Raw genomic sequence first — 21,551 nt, 5'->3', positions numbered from 1 at the left:
TCGTTGTCGTAAAAGAGGAAGGGGAAAAGCCACTTGTGGATTCCAGACAGTCTCTTTCTCATTACCTTGGGCTATCGGTACATCGACTCGAGTGCCAGGGTTAAGTCGGAAATGAGTTTTGCCTCAAACTCCCTAGAATATGATTATCTCGAAACTTTTTTTGAAAATTTATTTCTTTACCGAGACTGGCATGGGGATGAAAATGACTAGAATTATCGGGATAAAATTTATTCATAAAAAATTATATAGACGCCGAAATACATCATATAATACATTTTTTTTCCATCCAAAACTTTCAGAAACTTGTCAAATGAAATCATCCTAATGATTATGAATCTATGCGGTGTGTGTATGACACGGAAGTTTACTCGGTAAAGTGAGTTTTTAGGCGCTGTATATTAAATACCCCTAAATAGTAATTATAAAACTTTATTTGTTTTGTTTATCCAGACTTGTTGGAATAACAGCTTTTGGATATGAGTTTTTGACAAGAGAAAACTTTTAAAATTATGGGATTTTTTTTTGCTGATTCTGTCTGGAAAGATTTTTATATTTAGTAAAAATTTGTGCTTTGTTTTCAAATTATAAGTTTTACGATATTACCGTAGATAGGCAAAACGTCAATCTTTGAAGAGTTTTATCTTACTAAAAACCTTCACTATTCCCTCCGACACCTGAGTAGACTTTTTTTTATTCTTTTCCTGCCGAGACACCTAGAGTACCATCAATCTTCCAGGCAATTTGTCAAAGATGACGTATCCTTGGCATCTTCTTGAACATGTTCTTTAACTCAAGAAGAATAGAAGAGGAATACTTTCTTCTGGACATTTCCTTAGAACAAGAAATTCCATTAAGAGGAGGATGAGGAGGGTATCTCATTGAATGTAGTAGCCCAAGATCATTACCGAAATTTTTGATGGACTTTAATAACACCGGCCCCCTTTCCCACAACATCGTCTTGTACATGATACTAAAATGTCTAGACGTATATGCAAAATTAGTGTTTAGATTGCTTCATGAGCCTTCAATTATTCCACCCTTGGCTCTATTTTTTTTGGGAGAAGAAGAAGATGAATTAGATTCAGTCTGAATCAGATGCGTCTGCGTTTCTGAATGAATTCAATTCAAATACATTATCGATCTGTTATATATAAGAATATTATTATTTATCATTGTTTGGACATTAGATGATAAGGGTAATTTTCGGTGGCTCGTATTCCGTACATCAATCATGAGTATCGATTATAGATGAATCATCCGCTCAGCTGACAAGAGAGGCGACGAAGAGCCAGAAACAAATCACATCACTTGAATCGGAGGTTTGATAATGAATTTTATCACGTTATTTTAAGGAATTATTTTTCAATACTTACAACATAAAATTGTTGATTTTATTCGTTACGGAATTTGGGGGATTATTTCATTCCTACCCGCGAGATTTTTTTCCTTAATTTCCCGAATATGATCCACCGATAATTGAGAATGCATAATTTTGCATTGAGTTCTTTCTGATTGTCTCATCATGGAAAGTGCAGGTTAGCTCATTTGTTGACACTTTAAAAAGTTTTCTTCATTTTTAAGTATAGAAATTCTAAAACAGGTAAGTTCAATTTTATATCTCGCGAGCACCACGGTGCTCAATAGAGCACCCAAGTAGGCTCGATGATCACAACTGATATCATGGCCGTGAAGTCTTGCTCGTCACCGCAATTAAATTACTCCATTAAAGTTGTATTGAATAAGTCACATTATACCGGTCTTAGTTTAAGCATGTGTTAGAGTTGCCATGTAGGTGCTCTCAGGGCGTCCCTTACCGGACGCATGGCCCAGAAAGAAAATAATAACTTTGCCAGAGGTGTTGTAATAATTTCACACACAGGGCCTCTTAGCCCAATTTTATATATTCTGTTGGAAAAGGGAACCGACATCCAAAAATTGATACATTATTACAAATTCTACAGGAGTATTTAAAAAAGGTCTATACAAAAATAATTAATGAAAATTTCGAACTGAATAAAATTTTAAATCGATGAAATAAATAATTTCAGAATTGATTCATAATGATTAAGAATTCATTCATTTGATAATTGATTGATAATTCAGAATTGATGAATCGAAAATAAGAAAAGTAATTGACAGAGATAATTCCAGTACCTATGAAAAATCAGAATAAATGAAAGAAACAACTCCAGAATTGATAAAAATTCAGAATTTCTCAGAAATAACGAAAGTTCTGAAATTCAGAATTGATGAAAAAAAATTCTGAATTTTTGCTAAAGAGAAATACGAAAGAAATAATTCTACAATTATTTCAGATAAAAATGCAGATTTGCAGGATTGACGAAAATTCAGAATTTATGAAAGAAATTATTATTATATAAATGCGAGGACCCCCAAAACGCGGGGCCCGCTGAGACCACACCTGTCGCTCATCCCTAAGGGTGGCTCTGTGTGCTCTTTGCTTAATGCGGGTCATGAACAGTGATCGTGACTCAAGAAAAGACCCGTGTTATAATTACGCACTTCACCAAGATCCCACAATATCGCGAAGTTCTAGTTAGTTTTTAAGATAATAAATGAGATCATACTGAGAAACTGAAACATGACTGAAATTATACGGCAACTCGTGTGACTCGTCGCGAATGCAGTATGTGGTCTACAAAATACGAAGTTACCTTATCGCTAGGCTGTACTTATACATATACTGTACTCATATGCCCAGTACTGTACTCATATGCCCAGCATGACCCAACCCACCCGGGTAAAGGGCTTACATCCCGGAAGGGACAGAGCCCGGGTCTTCTGTGGTCTGACAGACAGGCTGTACTTATAATGGCTACTAGACATCCGTGAAGTTGCTTTTTTGGCATATATGAATATGTTGGAAAAAAACTAACGACCAGGAGTTTGTTGTGCTATGTCATTCAGATAATACCTATTCATCAATCAAACATCGCCAAACGGCGCCTGTGCAGCATGCATGTCAGGTGCCTGCTTTTTGATCTAGTGGATCCTTGCATATTTAGGTACCATTTATTCTGAGATGGGATATACAGGTTGTCTTGTGAGTCAGAATTCGGCCTTTATCTTATCAACCGTTCGCCGTAGAGGTATGGCTTTAATTCAAAATGCGCAAAATGTATTGAAGAATCCCTCTGTATCAGTTCCGAGAGTGAAATTACTGCGTGCATTGAATAAAATAATCTAAATTTTTATATACGGTCTCTCTGTCCTCTAATTTCTAATTATGAAAGTTTTTATCCCGTCTCTCTTGAGGCCAACAAAACTAATTACATGTTTCTTAGTGCAATATTCGCTGAGATATTTGAACCAAAAAATCGGTGAAAAGTTGGGAAAAACAGTGTAAGTGAAGCAAAAAAGCTTTGTCTGTTACTTTATGCTAGTCTTTCCCAACTTTTTTTAGTTTTTAAATCAAATATCTCAGCGAATATTGCACTTAGAAACATGGATTTTACCAGAATACCTTTGAACATATTTTGAGCATTTTTTTTCAAATTGAAACTATACCGCTACGACGAATGGCTGATGAGATAAAGGCTGAATCAGGACTTACAGGACACCCTGTATAATTTATGACAATCTTAATTCTTGTTTTGATAAGAAAAAAATCCACCCTTGTAAAACTAGCCCACAGAAAAAAATGCACGCAGGCCCCCGGTATTACACTGGCTAGAACACAGTGAAGTCTCAAACAATTCATCCGAACTTCATCCCTATTAATTCAAGTGCTTAACCATGAGGAAAATAAGGAAATAATAATCCGATTAAAAATTAACAAAGCAAAGGAAACATAACGAAGGATAAAGAAGATCCCACTAGGACAATTTTTCCTGTTCACTTGACGGAACAGGAGTTATTGCTTTTACAGGAAACCTGTACCCAAGTCCCCACCAGAGAAGATATATACCCGCATACATATAATGTACATATGTATGCGCACCTCCAGTAATAGGGAAGATCTCTCTTGCATATTAATATTTTAATCGGATTACTGGTCCACACCTTCGAACTTGGCATCAAGCTTCCATCCCTGCTACCACCTACCTAGGGCAGCGGCGAAAGAGTAGTTGGAGATTTGGTTGCTTCAAAGTACCATCAGATGTTTCGATGGGAAATCCCTGAAATTTACCAAGAGGATTATACAAGGAGGAACACAAAACCGGAGGTGATGAGTTCGGAAAAGATGGTTCGGGGGAGAAAATGATTATACATATGCATTTGAGGGTTGTCTACATTAGGTTCTACACACTAGCCTACATCATCTTGTCTGATATTATAAACTAATTAAGAAAACTGAATTCATTAGTCTTTCATGTTTATAACTTAAACCTCCACAAAAAAATAAATAAAATTGGGGTTTTTTTTTTTGAAAGTTAATTCTAAAGCAAAATTATAAAGTTAATGAACCAAGAGGAATTAGATGGATCGGCATATTACTTAAAATTTATGAAGTATATATCTTTTTTGGGATAATTAATTGGTTCGTTGTAAGTAATTGGCTCTTATTGAAAAAAATCATGTTCTACATTAAATCATCTCAGGATTTTTCTTGTTCAATGGAGTAGAGCTGATTTAGTCTGGGGAGAAAAAAGTTGTACTGCTACTAAATTTTCGAAATGTATATATATTGGTTCATGCTATAACATCAGTTTTAAGATAATTTCAATTAACAAAATACTTCGATGAATTTAAAAATGCAGAGTTTGAAACGTTGAAATTTTGAAAATTTCCATTCTCGTTTTAAAAATTAATACTCAGAGAAGAAGAGTTCCTTGTTAAGAGTTAATTAATGTTAAAAGTTACTTGAAAAGATACAATTAAAATTTTCTTATCAATCACTGTGCAAAAAACGAGAGCGGAAACCATGTGAAGGAATCCAACTCTTTATAACCAAATATTTAACATGAGGACTTACACATCGTGTTATGAATAAATTTGTTATTTGAAGAACCTAATTAGTCTCATCCCTTGTGGTGCGTCTGGCTTGTACAGCTGAGCGAGCTGAATTACTTTTGATGAATACAGTACAAACTGACTAAATTCGCCTTCGAAATATAGAAACTTTGAATATGAATCGTGTTGCTGGTGTATACCCGACGAACTGTTTTCACTTTTGTACCAGAAGCACAAGAGAGAGAGAGAGAGAGAGAAAGAGGGGCGAGAGATATATTCCAAACAAGATAAGCATTGTGGTAGACATTAGCATTCAGGGGGGAGCCATTGTTGCCTTCTGTTAAACATGGTCTTTCCTCCGTTTCGAGTTCTGTTTTAAAGCCTATTTCATATTCATCTGTAAGAACGCCTAAGCAAACATCAGATTCGAGCTTTCCCCTTGAATATTTATGAGCAGTTTGGTTGTGATTCCATTCGAATAGACCGAGAGAATACTACCTCTGAATCCTAATTATCGTCTGGATGTCATGAATTCCGAATTCCTTCTAAATATTGTTCAAATGTGCTGAGGAATCGTGTTGCGCGAATTCTGACGCCGAAACAAATTAAAGCATCACATGCAGAACATATTCGGGAGACTTTCTTACTAAGCCGGAGACGATACCAGACCAATAACACGTGTCCCAATATGTTGGTTAGAAGTATTTTCGAAACATTTCTCGGAATTACCATTTCCCCGAGCACTAACTTTTCCACAGCTTAAACTTTTCAAAATTAGTGATTAGTGGTGGTAATTAACATCGAGCAGCAGGCCATAATGATCTTATTCTATAAACTTTCGCTGTCTATATTTTGAATATTCATTTCCATTTATCTTTTTAAGATATAAATCTTACCCATTGTAGACTTCCAGAATTTGAGCAAGATGATATTGGTTTCTGCCAAGTATATAGAGGAGTGGCTTGTTCACAGCTCATTGGAAACAGAACGGTTTATGTGAAAGCCAAGATGACCTTAAATCAGATGGAAGAGAACCTTGCAGCTTTATTTACCATCCTTGCTGCAGGAAAGGTTGGTACAATAAGAGATTTTTCCACATTTTCAAATGTTTTTTATAAAAATGTTGTGACCAGAAAAAGTTCTTACCCAGCCCTTTTTCTTCTTAGCCGTTGATCGTGAACACAAACTTAAATTGCAGAAATTTTGTAATAAAGTAAATAATCATATTAGGCTAGTTTTACATAAACAAATTAATTTTGTAAAAAAATAAAATAAATTAGATTCATATATTTTACTCACACTGCCTTATAGTCATTTATAGAAAAAGTTTTTCCTTGAAGTAAACATGAGACAGAAAAAAAACTAAGTTTCATCACCGTATGACAGAAATTAAGAGTGATTTTTGGTTCTAAAATTGGTGATTTCTAAAATATTTTGGTGCTTGGAAGGTCAAAACTTTTTGGCTGTCATGAAGGGATCGATGCAAAAAATATAAATAGGAATATAATTAGAGGTTTATTTTTTTCCTTTTAAATGTCTCTCACCGTTACTCGTTTGTAAGCATACTTATCTCCAAAGTGAACGATTGCAGAGATAGTTCTCTGGCAAACAATTTGAAACACCCTGTATATTTTGTATGTCGAAATTAACGAATAAAGTTAATTACATGTTTGCAAACAAGCGAGTTATAGAATTTTACTGATAATGTTTTTCATCAAAACAGTGAAAAATCAATCATGAAACACTCAATGCATTAACGTCAGAGACGTCTTTAAAACCGATATCTAATTATTTGATCAAGTAACAATTCAATATTTCACCGTTGAATTTGTGAACGACCCCCGAAGCTCCTCTTAAACTTTAAAACTGAATATCTCGATTAATATTTGTCATGTCGGGAATGAAAAATGTTTTGATTTAAATATTTCCCAGAAAACAAACTTTTCTAGACAGGTTCTGGGAGGAAAATATAAAAAGCAAAATTTTGTAATGTATTTTAATAATTTAATTGCTTTACCTGAAAGTTTCATAATATGAAAGCGGGGGATTTATAAAGAAGTATACGGCGGTTTCTCCAATGAAACAGTAACAGTTGGAGACACGGACCACAACTGCAATCCATTTGGTTACATGTACTCATAAAGTTTGAGTTCCGATACCGCGCTCTTGCGCGGTAGCGGTAGCCCAGGTCGATAAGTTACTCGCCCAAAGTGCCAAAGGATGTTTAGAGGTGTCGCGAGTTCGATACCCGGTTTGTCCTTGTCAGAAAACTTTCCTGACACAGGGGTACAACAGAAACGGCGACATGACCACAGAAAACATTGCTACTGCAGGGAGTCCCCTCATCGAGGGGTTAGAGCACCAACCTCTCGATGACAATAAAAAAACAAGCCTGCCGTTCGGATGCGACAATGAATTGTAGGTCCCGATCTAATTAGCCCTCGTGTGCAAAACATGACCGTGGTGCGAGAAAAATTATCTTTATGGGCAAGTGACGTGGGCGGCGATATCGCATACATATAAGATATAGCCCAGATACTATTGCTGTGTCAATAACGTGTAGGGCCCTTCACAGAGAACTCTTTTCTAGAAATTTTAAGTATTTTGTTGAGATGCTACACACACAGTTGTATAGCAACAGTAGCATTTCATTCTCCAATTGGATTGAAAATGTCGTTGCACAACAATCACCGATTCCGTTTTGCTCGATTCAAATTCATTTGATCATTTTTGTCGCACCACGGTCATTTTCTGCACATAAGGGCTAATTAGATCGGGACCTACAATTCATTGCCGATTCCGAATGGCAACGTTCGACATTGTTTCTTTTATACTCGCCGAAAGGTTGGAGCAATAATCTCTCGGTGTGGGACTCTTTGCGTTAGCAATCTTTTTCTGTGGTCATGTTGTCACCATTTCTGTTGTACCTCTGAGTCAGGAAAATTTCTGACCTAGGAGGAATCGGGTATCGAACTAGCCACATCTCTAAACATCCATCGGTACTTTAGGTGAGTATCTTATTTACCTGGGTTACCGCAACCTCTAAATTCAAGAATGCAAAACGCCTTCTTCACTGTAGACGCAGCCATTTTGACTGTTTAGTCATGTGACACACGCGCTGTCGCCTACGCCACTTCCCTCAGTAGCGGGAGACAAACTTTATGAGTAAGTACATCACTTACATCTACCTAACGGATAGCAGTAGTTGTGGACCAGATCTCTAATTGTTGCTGTTTTATCTGGAAACTATGATTCTTTAAGAATCACGCTGTATTTACCTCATTTAAAACATTTTTGAAATTGAAAGTTTTTGTCTACGACCAATGGTCGAAAAGGGAAAAAACGCTTGGATAAGGACTTTCAAGACACACTACGTATTTTTTTTATCCGTTAAACCTAATTTAATTGTTAGGATCTAAGCCAAGAATGCCACAAATACGCCGTACCTTTCTTCTGCTTCGTCCTACTTGCTCCTTGCGATGACACAAACCCATTCCCAGTGCCACGTAAAGTCTGCAGGCAGGACTGCGACACCCTGGAATCGTCAACATGCAAACAAGAGATGATGATAGCTAGGAAGCATCCATTCATCAGCCAGCAAAATCTTCTTCCATCTTGTTCAGATTTACCAAACCCTCAAGAGACACATTTGAATCCTCTGGCTAAAGACAACCACGGGAACTGCATCAGTTTGAATATACCTAAAGTCGTTCTCGTAGACCATGGTAAGTTTTTACTGTATTTTACAACTCGCCATATTTCATCCAAAATTTCAATAATGTAATCCGGGACTACTTTACCCTGGAGGATCCTGCGCAAATCCTGAGAAAAAGATTCATCGTTGACCACAGCGTCTTTTCTAATGAAAATTTCCAAATGGTTTGATTTTTTCCGACAAGAGACATTATCGGTCAGCTCATGTATTTGAGATAGTGATGCATACACTATTTTGGATATCGTTTGCTTAACATATCTGTGCTAGTTGATTTCACTTAGAATTTTTGTCAAGAAAAAGTTCCATTTTGCTGTCAAAAGAGACTTAATAAGAAAATAAATGCTTCCTATTTACACAGAGTGATTCCATAATTCTCCTTGCCGGATTTTACTGGTGAATCACTGATCCTAGAGGCTACTTCTAATTAGAAAAGCATTTAAATAACGCGAGAGCTCAGATATATACGTCATTCATGTTGCAAAGGGTTGTATGTAGTTATCAAAATATAAATGTTAACTTTTTATATGAACACCCTGTCCTCAAAAACCCAATTAAAAAAATTGTTGCCCAGTCTCTCCTGATGTAAACAAAAACTTTCCACGTTTCTAAGTGCAATATTCACTGTGATATTTTTTTGAATAAAAACAAAATTGAGAAAAGTTGGGAAAGAACAGCATGAACGAGGGAAAGAAAGGTATATCGTCCGTTGATTTATGATGTTCTTTCCCAACTTTTCTCCGATTTTTTAATTCAAATATCTCAGCAAATATTGCACTAAAAACGTGGAATTTCTTTTGTTGGTATCAGGAAATGCAGGGCAACAGTTCACAATTTTATTATTGGGTTTTTGAGGACAGGGTTTCCGTATAAAAAAATTATTTTTATATTTTAATAACTATACAGCTCCTTGCAACATGAATGTGTTCTACATAATCTGAGTTCTACACGTTATTTCGATACTTTCTAATTGTGAATACGCCTCTAAGATCAACGGTTCGCCAGTAAAATGCAGCAAGGGGAATTATGTAATAACCCTGTATGTAGAAACTAATTGTCTTTTGAATCATAGGCCCACCTATAAAGTTGTGATTCACTGAACATTCATCATTATATGCTCGATAGTAATTTGATAGTAATGTTCTGAGCAAAATTGGGGCTACTTTTCACCACCCAGAAAATCGTGTAAAGCAACCCGAAATATAGTTTTTTATTTCGTTATAGGCTTAATTCAGTTCAATATCAGCTTAATATAATTTCAGTATCAATCCTATAACGTTCAAAATGAATATTGCTTGTTTCTTGTTTTTGATAAAATAATACCGATTTTCATTCATATTAGTTGTTTTTTTTACATGTTAAATGAGATGAATTGCGCTTTTAAAAATTTTGATCATTTTTCTCATTCAAGCCAAAAAATCCATTTTCTTGTCAGTTTCCCGTAGTACTATGTGGTAACACAATAAATTTTAAGTGGGCCGACAGTACTCCAAAACATTATCTTGCTAAGAAATAATCAGTATATCGCCAATATGTTAGGTTGATGTCAATATATAAGTTTTGGCGTCGATTTTAAACAATTAATAAAGACTTTTTATGGCATTCAGACATGTTTTCACATCATCTTGTAATGTATCGACATCATTTTAAAAATCATTTTACATTTGTTGCTATGCCTAGCATGAGTTTTCCCGAATAAACTCAAAAACGTTGTACAGTAGCCTCTTGTTACAATACCACGAAATATTTAAAAAAATTGTACAGAATGTATCTATAGATGCATTCAAAAAAAAATTTACAAAGCTAGAAAAGTCCTTAAAATTTAGTTTAAAAATTATTTTTAAGCGGGAACTTTTTTTTTTTTAAAGAAAGAGAGCAATTGTCAACTGCATTTGACATTTTTGCTTGATCGGCACACATTTTTTTTTTTGGAATGGTTTCCCCTATTCTTTCTTTTCTAGTTTCGTTTAAATTGGGTGCCTTCTAGAATGGAAATATAAAAAATTGTTCTCATTTTTTTTAGTTGAAAAAAAAGAGAGAGAGAGGAGCCCCCGCCATACCTTCCATCTACGTTGAAAACAGGGCTAACGAAATTGTGGCAAAATGTTCCTTTCGCTTGAAATATTTTACGCGATTCCATAAGGAAAATAAAAGACCAGTTCAAGGGAAGAAGAATTTCTGAATAAATTTTATGAAAAAATATGGCAGAAAATGTAAGGATGTGAAACGTAAAAAAAAACGTAAAAAAAAAGTGCGAAATACACACAAAGGCTAAAAAAAATTTTTTTACAAAAAAAATTGAATGGTAAAGATGGGTAATACCGAGATAAAAAAGAGAAGAAATATGCAATGTGATTTACGAATATGTGCCAAGATCTAAAAATAAAGAAAAATTCATACCAAATTTTTTATTAGTAATGAAAAAGCGTATAAAGAATATTTTATAATATTTTTGAATTTTAAATTTAAAAAATATATATATATATATATAAAATGACTATGTACTTCGAGTGCAGAATTTTATTAGGGAAATGAGATGGTTTTTTTCCGTTCCGTACTTATCTAAATTATCGATTTTGTATCTTTTACATTAAAATTTCGTGTCTCTAATATTTTATTGAATTGTGTATTTTCTGAATAAATATGTATAGATCAGACGTGTTACGTAGGACAAGGTGAGTCCTATCGTGGTCCGGTCTCACATACGTTGTCTACTCATACGTGTCAGCCGTGGAATCAACTTGCTGAATATGAAGAGCTGTCTGGTAACCATAATTACTGTCGCAATCCAGGAGGGTTGGAAAGTCAACCTTGGTGTTTTATATCGGATCCGCATATCAGGAGAGAACTTTGTGATATTCCGAAGTGTCGTAAGTGGAAATTTTACTTAGTGATTATCTTTGAATTCAATTTATGATAGAAAATACTGAATTAGACAAATGTCCCTAAAGTACTCGATGTCTGAAAATAAGTAAATTGGATTGACACTTTCACCTCCTGAATGAATTTATTTTGACAAAGGTAATGCAAAATTTTTTGGAGGACACTGGTGTGAGAAAATTGTTCTGAAGAATATGCAAAAGTAATAAGCATTTGTTTGATCCCTGTCCTAGTTTTTCCGAAACTATAAGCGCTCTATATTGTTTTTTTTTAAACGTGATCGGACCCGTGCATTGCTATGCCCCCACTTAGACGGGGATAATGGAGTATTAATTATACTAGAAAACCCACGCTACCAATTTGACTGACGACTTAGACGCCATTCATGTATTACGATTTTTAGCCATTTTTGACCCCCCCCCCTCCTTGTCAGCAAAATTTAGTCAGCTCTGCCTATCCTCACTCCTAACGCATGTTGGGATCACAAACGTACGCGGGAGTGAAACGAAAAGCCACCCATGCCCCTCCCTAGAGATCAAAAGTTTATTTTTAATGCAAAAAGATATTAGAAAAAATTTAAAAATCGGAAGAAAATACCTTTTGTGTGCGACCCATACCTGAACCTTTTGTACCCCCTCCAAATGTCGATTCTACTTACACCTGTGACTGGATTAAAGGAGTGGTATAGATTGCCGTTGTTTGTTGGTACGAATCACCAAGCATGTTCTCGTCTTTTTTCATCATGGTTTCTCTAAATTCTAGAGATGTTGATAGTAATAGTCAATAGCAAGATGGTTGCTTAAAAACAACCATTTGAGTAATTGGAAGTAATTCCTTTCTATTTAGCTATCGATGCGATAAATGAAATTATTGCGGATATGTCTAGTTTTGACTAGCCAATGATTCCCAATTTTTTTCCGAGTGCAAGGTGGGTACACACCACGCGTGATCAATTATTTCAGGGGAATATACTAAATAAATTCAACAAGCGTTTGCTTCTTTTTCAATATCCTACCTACGCCCAAATCAGTTGAGGTCGCAGCTTTCCATCATAGAAGAAAATTGTTTACACGAGTAGCAGTTTCTTTGCTTGTCCCGTAAATAATCGCAGCTTGCTTTCTCGTTCACATCATACAGAAGCATAGACGGTACTGAGGTGAGGGGAGGAGATGGCGATCCGCCATTCAATTTTATCATTAGCATAGGCGGCCGAGTGAACTTAGACAATTGACCCCGATCACCGTGCTCGGTGAACGACATTCAACAAATCCGAAACCCCATCCCCTATCGATGCTGACGTAATACTTGAATGGCCCCTTAGCGGTGTTAGTCTACTCAAATATTTTCACATTTTTTGTACCTCCTCCTCTTATGCTTCTTCATGTGCGCGACTGATCATTTTTAGTCAATGGATCGTCCACCATTCTTGTGTCAGGATATCTCCTCATGTCTTAATATACACTAATAAATGTTCAAGTTTTTAATAAATGCCTCATCTTTCTTACTACGTAGTATCGGCAAATATTCTTGTGTTCGTGTGAGGGTAGCGAACTGAAAACTGAGTCATTTTTCCTAAGTCTCCTGAGTTTTGAAGTGTTTTTAGTAGTGCTGTGTATGAGAGAGGGAGAAAACTAGCAATTCTCTCTCTCTCGAGAAGTCCAGTCTTCCAGTCTCGTGGTCTCTAGGCTGGCTACTCTAGATCGATTTGAGTATTCCCGTGTGAGGAGTGCCTAAGGCCGGGTTCACACTTTACCGATACGATAAGCGATCCAACCCCAAACTCGACACGAATTGGTTCAAATACTTGAAATTCAGGTTTTTAACCGATCCAATCGTGAGTTGAAGGTTGTATCGCTTATAGTATCGTCCTAGTTGAACCCAGCATAACTATGTTGCAACTTGTTTTACCAGAAAGTTTTCATTAAATTTTTTGTGGACTCTGTGTATTCATGGTAGGTATCAAATATAGAAAGAACCACGTAATTCATGAAGTTTTGAAACAAAATTACATTAATTTTATTGAATATTTCAAGTCCGTGTTTTATTGAAATTTATTTCACGGTTACGAAAACCTTTTTTTGATGAAAATGCTATTAATACAAAATTTTATTTGAAAATAAATATCGAATGTCTTCTTTAATTTCAGCTGATTACTCCTGGTTATACATATTTCTACCTTCATTGACCACAGCGGTGCTGTTGATTCTATTGGTCTTCATCTGGTGCAAGAAACAGCGTCGTAAAAGTAGTTTAGCAAAACTCTCCCCTCAAGGACCATCAGCTCATCTCATTCCAACTCATCATCAAACGTCACAAATCATTCACAGCCAACAGCAACAAATCGAAATGCAGAAGTTTGTCCCGAGAATACCAGTTTGTATTCTCGATATATCACCAAAATCGTTTCGTTATATCCACGAGCTGGGAGACGGCGTCTTCGGAAAAGTTTATCGAGGAGAAATGACATGCACAGGTGCAAATGGTTCCGGTATAGTCCAACCGGTAGCTATCAAAACACTCAGAGACGGATGCTCGGCTCAAACACAACAAGAATTTTGTCGGGAATTGGAATCCGTAGCTCAGTTGCAACATCCTAATGTCGTTTGTTTAGTCGCTATCTGCATCCGTGAAGAATCTTTCTGCATGCTTTTCGAATACAATTTTCAATGCGACTTGCACGAGTTTCTGTTAGTACATTCCCCACATTCCGACGTTTCAGCAAGAAGTGAAGACGGCACACCTCAAATCTTGGAGCTTACCGATTTCTTGATAATATCCATTCAAGTTGCTTCCGGTATGGATTATTTATCGAGTAAAAGATACGTACATAGAGATTTGGCTGCTAGAAATTGCTTGATATCCACCAATTCCTCGGTTCTGCCGTCTTCTAAGAATTGTTTGACAGCGGATTTAAATTCTCTGTTGGCGAATTGCGATATAATTGTGAAGATTTCGGATCTGGGTATAAGTAGAAATAGTTGCAGTTCGGACTACTTTCGAATCAGAAACACACTGTTACCGGTACGGTGGATGGCTCCAGAATCCCTTTTATACGGTACTTTCACAACCGAGAGCGATGTATGGTCGTTTGGAGTACTGCTTTGGGAAATATTCAGTTACGGCATACAGCCATACTTCAGCTACGATAACCAGGATGTAATCGATTTAGTATGCACGCATCAACTGCTTCCGAAGCCCGAATATTGCCCGTCATACATTTATTCGATCATGAATGATTGCTGGCACGACACAGCAAATCACAGGCCCGGATTCAAAGAAATATACAACAGGCTTTGCTCTATGCATACAATCCACGAACGAGCTTTTAGTATTAGTCATTCAGTTCTAACTCACAACAGCAGCCATCCTAGCAGCACAGGGCCGAGCAACAAAACACTATCAACCAATCTTAGCGGTGCAACAACAAGTAGCAACACACCGAACGGTAACGTTGCTCTATCTGGAGCATGTATCGCTCTTAGGCCGACACAGATCAACGGCCAAGCGGCTATTCTACCGTTTTGCCAACCAACTAATTTCAATACCACGAAAATGATACCTGCACACAGGACACATCAATGTGAACAAGTCTGATATCACATCTAGAAAAATAGAAAGAATTCACGAGAAAAAAAGAAAAAAAACTTGAAATTATTCGATATATCGATCGATTGTAATTTATCGTTTATCAGAATTTGAGAGAAAATCGTACTAAAAGTTTCTAAATAGATAAACTTCAATGTAAATTATGGTAAGATAGGTGCTGTGACAAAAGGGTTGGGGAGAAATATCATATATGTATGGAAATTTACTGAACGTTAATATTAGATATATTTATATAGAACTCCAATTCAAACATTCCGAATTAATCATCAAATTAATAATATACTCTGAAACAAATGTTGAAATCTCTGCACATACATCATAATTATACCATTATGTTTTGCAATATTAATTTTATTCACTTACCCACCACATGTCCGTCCAAATTCACCCCCTCGAAGATCGTGGCCAGAAAGGTAAAACTTTCAAATCACATATACAGTATTTCATTGATCTTGCAAAAATTCCTAAGATTTTTCTGAATAATCTCTTAAATTTGAAATTTAATCTTCAAGTAAGTTTTAAATGCTTTTTTAACTAGATACGTATCCAATCAAGTTTTTCTTGGACATCTGAAAAAATATTATGAAACATTTCAAGGTGAGTTTTCATTTTAATTTGAATCGGGTTCTTTCTCAAAATATTTTTTATTCAATTCTTACTCTAGCAGCTGAGCAGCTGAGTTGATATATTTTCTGATGAACATTACCATGCTTGACATGAGCAGTATTTCTAATGAACTTGCTGACTGAAGTGTTTCTCTGGAGTTTTTGTGATACTAGTTTTTTTCTCATTAAGATTGCGTATATTAAGAGATAGCGATAAGTGTTTTCGTGAAGAAAGTCAAGTTTTCTGTAAATCAAAGAATGAGCATCCTTTTTTAGATGAAAACGGCGATAGTCTTTCTTGGGGCTTGTAGTTCAGTTAATTATCATCAAAGGGTAGCGATTGTGCCATTGATAAATTAGATGTGTTGTGACCATATTTCATCGAGACAGATACAGGACTTTGAGGCGATATATGCTGACAAAAAAGGGCATAAAAAATTGTCACCACAATAATCACCAATCATCCCTAAAACTGCCAAGATATTTAACATAATCAAAAACAAAGACTTGGTATCAATACGAAATAAATGGCCTAGCCCATACTAAATTCAAATCAACGACAGAGCAAAGAAAGCACAAAATGAATCTGGAATGAACATATTTCTCCTAAACGAAATTTAGTTTGAATATTGTATTATATAAATTACCTAAATCCACATATAGAGTTTCGATGAAAAAAACCAGGAAACAATGTTATATTTTATCAACAAATCGAGATGGCCAAAAAATACTATCAAGTTTGTGAAGTTCCAGTATAGTAAAAGCACTCAATTAATTAATTGAGATTAAATATAACGTGCTTCGAAATACAACCGACAGAAAATTTATCTTAATTTTTCACTATCTTTTACCACTAGATGCAACCAGAACTATTCGGATGCTAATGGCCAATTAATTCATCAATGAGGCTCAAGTGAGTCAGTGCTATCAGCCACAAAGTTTCGACGGTCGATTAACAACAATTAATTGCCAAAAAAAATCAAATCATTTCGATCACCAGCAACACTTTTTAAACGTACTGTGAACGACTATAAATAAACAAAGCATATAAAGTGTAGAGATGTAATTTCTCATTCATATAGCACTTGAATAATATTTATCTGACGATAAAAATAATTTATAGTGCATTCGGGTATTATGGAATAATACCAATATGCAATACCGGTTTTTTTTCCGCTTTCAGGTATGGCCGCCAAATGAAACAGTGATAAAGTACTTGAAAATGATCCCCACATGGTGCTATAAAGTCAGTGTCGTTCGGTTGTCACCATCACCACGGCTTCTATAGGAGAATATTGGTTTTTCTACTTCATGAAATTTACTCGGGCAAGTTTACAAAGGTGTTTATTAATAATTGGAAATATGCCCATTAATTTGAAACCAAGCACACTGTACATCACAAGTGTTTAATTTTATTGTGCTGTGCTAATTTTTAGCTTGCGATTCTCTCCGGTTATATGGAACACTATTTTTTCACAGATAGTGTGTCGGATAATATAGAATACTATAGGTATTATGTGACTTGGGCTAGAATATCTCCTCAAAATGGGACGTTTAGTAAGATAAAAGAGGAAAGAGAGGGGTCTAGAAATAATGTGTGTCCTGTTCTCTGTGGGTCCTTCTTCACGGTTTTGGGGCAGATTAAGAATATTGCATTTTAAATAGACTATGACAACACCGCATCATCAACTACAAGAGACATACGATGAAATTTTCATTTTTTATTGTCATAGACTCATCAGATCTTGTTTTTCATCAATTCCAATTAGTTTTCTTCATTTTGAACCCCCCTATTCCTTATTACCTGATTATTCCTCATTGCCCCATGAAAATTGTTTTTTAATATCTTTTTATAGTTATAATATTTATATTTAAATACGACACTTGTCAATGCAAAGACAATAAACCAAATTTTATGAAAATATGTGTTTCAGGTTTCTCTACTACGTTTCAAATTGAAATAATCGAAAAAATAAAAGTGGTATTCCATATTATCCGAATGTACTCTATATGGTGAGATATCATGTTCTCAAAACAAGAATCAGTCAAACCTCAACATTTTAATTACACCTGTTTCAAAGATAAATGCATGAAGTAAAGATACAGTAAATGCAGTCGGTATCCTATTGCTGTTCACAGGAACTACAGTCGTAAATGAGAATGAACTGGAAAATTTTAAATCCACACAAACGAACAATTCATAAGGAAAGGATCTTAAGACATTAACATTTTACGATTCTAAAGTATTTCCTCTCGGGAAAGAAGAATAAGATGGAGACAAAAGAGAGCGCAGCAGTAATTAAGAAAGATACGTTTATCAGCTTTCCCAACCGACAAAGCGATTCGGTTCTGTGCCGAGTTAAAAAGCAAACAGGAAAGAGCCACAAGAGAGACATTAAAAATAATTAGAGAGTAATCAGCGGCAATACGTTGCGGCCCAAGAATGACGTGTTAAGCGACGCCATCGCCGGTATCCTTTTGAGAGAAAGAGAACAACACATCCAACAACAGGAACAAAAAAACTAAGAGTCGCAATTTATGGCAAACGTAAGTACTTGTCAAAAACTTGAATTTTACGTGAAATGGATACTTTCCCCTCTCTTTCTTTAAATGTTTCTTCGTCGATCCTGTAAGCAAATTAATAAAACACCGCAGTAAAATTACGAAATTAAACTTCAGAAATACTCTCCAAGGAGATGATTATTTTACTTACACGATACTAAAAGTACATTGATGTTGATTCGTGATTATTGCTGTTTCGTGACGTTTTTTTATGCTTACTGAACGTCTAGATGGTTTGAATGGGTCCCAAGAAGCCAATTCGTAATTGAATTACGTATAGTTTAGAATTGGATATGAATTGAACACATTACTCACACAACATACTTGTTAATTATGTTAAAATTATCATAATGTTACCATTGATAAAAATTCCTAATTTTTTTTAACTTTCTCATTCTCAAATAAATAAAATATTATTCTCTTCAAATTCAATTGAATCAGTTTAACCCTCTATGGTCCAGTGTATATTTGAATGTATATGGTAAAAAAATATATCCATTTCTCTACACACCAATTTCTTTTCTAAATTTTTTGGTATTTTAGAAAGAACATCTTTTAATGATGTTTCAGTACAAAATACGCGGCTGTATATTTACAGTATTTTTTTTATTATCTAAGAAGAGTTCATTCCCCGTTACTCACATTTTTTGGGAGCTGTTGAAATTTTAAGTGAGCAGAAGTTATAAAAGCGCGCGTAAAAAATTGAGAGGATTGGAAATAAAATTCAAAATAAAAACTATTTAACTAGCAATTATATATACTTAGTACAAAATCAAGGAAAAAAATTGTATATTTTACCACTATACACAGGGTGCATAGGTCACAGGGAATATGACATTTTACTGGCGAACCGTTGTTCCTAGAGCCATACTTACAATTAGAAAAAGTATCTAAATAACGTGTCGACCTCAGATACGTCATTCGTGTTACGAGGGGTTGTATAGTTATTAAAATAAAAAAAATTAACTTTTAATACCGTCCCCGTGTGCCCAAAAAACCCAATTAAAAACCCTGCTTTACCAGATGTTAACAAAAAAAAAAAATATCCCCGTTTCTAAGTGCAACGCGGTCCACTTAAGTGATCCGTATTCGTGGTGCAATACTCACTGAGATATTCGAATTCGAAAAACGGAGGAAAGTTGGGGAGGAACAACATTAAGTGCGAGTAAAACGGTTTTCCCAGCATTTGATGCTGTTTCCCCCAGCTTTCCTCTGTTTTTCGAATTCGAATATATCACCTAGAAACGTGAATTTTTTTTCTTGGCATCAGGTTGGGTTTTTTGGCGCAGGAGGACGGTATAAAATGTTCATTTTTTTTATTTTAATAACTATACAACCCACTTGAGACATGAATGACATATATGAGTACTACACGTTATTTAGATAGTTTTTGTAACTGGTATGCCTCTAGGATATCAACGGTTCGTTAGTACAACGTTATTCAGAAAAGGTGGGAAACACTTTAAGAGGTGATAGTACACACCAATACAAACAATTGTCATCAAAGAATGCATGGTCTAACATGAAACGCAAACGCTCTAGCGCGTTTCCAAACGGCCGCTCCGCAAACGTTAAAACGGCATTCCTGTCGAAATTTATCTGGAGAAAAAGAACGCCATGCATGCAAATGTAACCTGGTGAAGAAGAAGAAACCGTATGTAAATCTGCGTCACAGTGAATAAAAGGCGCTGACGCCAGCCCTATGAAGGTATTCCAGCATGCAACCGTTCCAACAGTTGTAATGTACGGGGAAAATGGCGCACTTTAATAATACTGAAAAAGCAGACATACTTTTCATTTACGGAGCTTGCAAACGGAAATACCACAGAGGTAGCTTTGTTCTTGTGTGTACTACCACCTCTTAAAATTTTTCCCATCTTTTCTGAATCACCCTGTATCTATCTATCTATCTACATATTACACTGCTAAAACCTGAAATTGGTCAATTCGCGACGGGCCGGCCACTTGACGAATCGGCTAATTTCGTTAAATATTGACCAGGCCAACGTCTGAATTTAGAATGGCCAGTTCGAGAAGTGGTCGGTGATCCCTGGCTAAAGTCCGATAACAAAAGACATGATTCGGGGTTATCGTAAAGTTGGAGCAATGTTTCGTGATAATTATATCCACTTTAATTATAGCAACCCATCAAACCGCACTTATGATGCGGTAATCATTTTTTCTCCAAAATCTGACACAGGAAAAACTATATGTTTATATATGATAAATTTTATACTTTTTCTCTCAAATTTCACTTTTTTCTCTCTCGTCAGGTGGAGCAAATCCAATACAGCTGCTATGTATAGGCATGAATCACACGTTGGCGATTTAAAAAAATGGATTTTGCTCCTACCGGGCCGGCCGTCTGACGAAACGGCCGGCTAAAGTACGAATCATTTCTGCAATTCGGACTTTGGCCATTTCAGGAATTTGCCGCACCTCGGGCTTTCACAGTAACATATATATATATATATATATATATATATATATATATATATATATATATATATATATATATATATATATATATATATATATATATATATATATATATATGATATTAGGCATCAAGCTACTATATATATATATATATATATATATATATATATATATATATATATATATATATATATATATATATACAGGGCGCTGCCATGAAGTGGCGACAAACTCAGAGTGGTGATATTAGGCATCAAGAGCAAAAAAATTGTCAAGGAATAGTATCGCAAACCACGTACAGTCGATGAAAATTGCAAAAATATTTATGAAGTGTGAGACGTCGAGTGGGACAAAAAGGCCAATACAACACAGCCTGTGGTGTACAAAATAAAGTGCAATAACAAGTACAAAAAAGTAAAATAAATAAGTACAGGAACCACATTTACTTGACAGGATGATTGCAATAGAGCCTGTGCAGCACAGTTCAATGTCAGAAAGTATAGACGAAGAGAAATGATTACAGGAGTTGTCGACAACACAGGCTGTGTTGTAATCATGCTATAGAAATGTTTATTCTACTTATTATTGGTTTTTTTGTCCCCCCTCAATATCACACCCTTTATAAGTATTTTTGCGATTCTCACCGACTAAACGTGGTTTGCGAAACCATGTTCCACGGCAGTGTTTGTTCCTCTTGATGCCTAATATGACCCCTCTGAGTTTGTCGTCACTTTAATGCAACGCTCTGTATATATAAATATATAATACTAAGCATTTTAGAGAGAGAGAGATTATTAAAATCTCCACTCCAATTAAAATTCAATTTCTATGTT

The 21,551-nt window shown here is 35.5% G+C and overlaps 1 protein-coding gene across 1 annotated transcript in view; it reads left to right on the top strand.

Annotated features, from left to right (window-relative positions):
• The window catches only part of LOC149065561 (tyrosine-protein kinase transmembrane receptor Ror-like), a 90,765-nt gene extending 75,585 nt beyond the window's left edge, over positions 1 to 15,180 (top strand). Inside the window, exons 6-9 of the mRNA XM_089253787.1 lie at positions 5,820 to 5,985; positions 8,327 to 8,639; positions 11,278 to 11,496; positions 13,653 to 15,180. Of these exons, the coding sequence (XP_089109913.1) occupies positions 5,820 to 5,985; positions 8,327 to 8,639; positions 11,278 to 11,496; positions 13,653 to 15,100 (2,146 nt within the window). The 3' untranslated portion in view covers positions 15,101 to 15,180. The remainder of the gene's footprint in view (positions 1 to 5,819; positions 5,986 to 8,326; positions 8,640 to 11,277; positions 11,497 to 13,652) is intronic.
• Positions 15,181 to 21,551: the final 6,371 nt, after the last annotated feature.

This window comes from Pholcus phalangioides, unplaced genomic scaffold (genome assembly GCF_987345545.1).
Source record: "Pholcus phalangioides strain wild (caught in Gottingen) unplaced genomic scaffold, Ppha-v1.0 ptg000039l_1, whole genome shotgun sequence".
Taxonomy (NCBI): Eukaryota; Metazoa; Arthropoda; class Arachnida; order Araneae; family Pholcidae; genus Pholcus; species Pholcus phalangioides.
The sequence above is the reverse complement of the archived record's forward strand: the minus strand, read 5'-3'. Positions and strand labels throughout refer to the sequence as shown.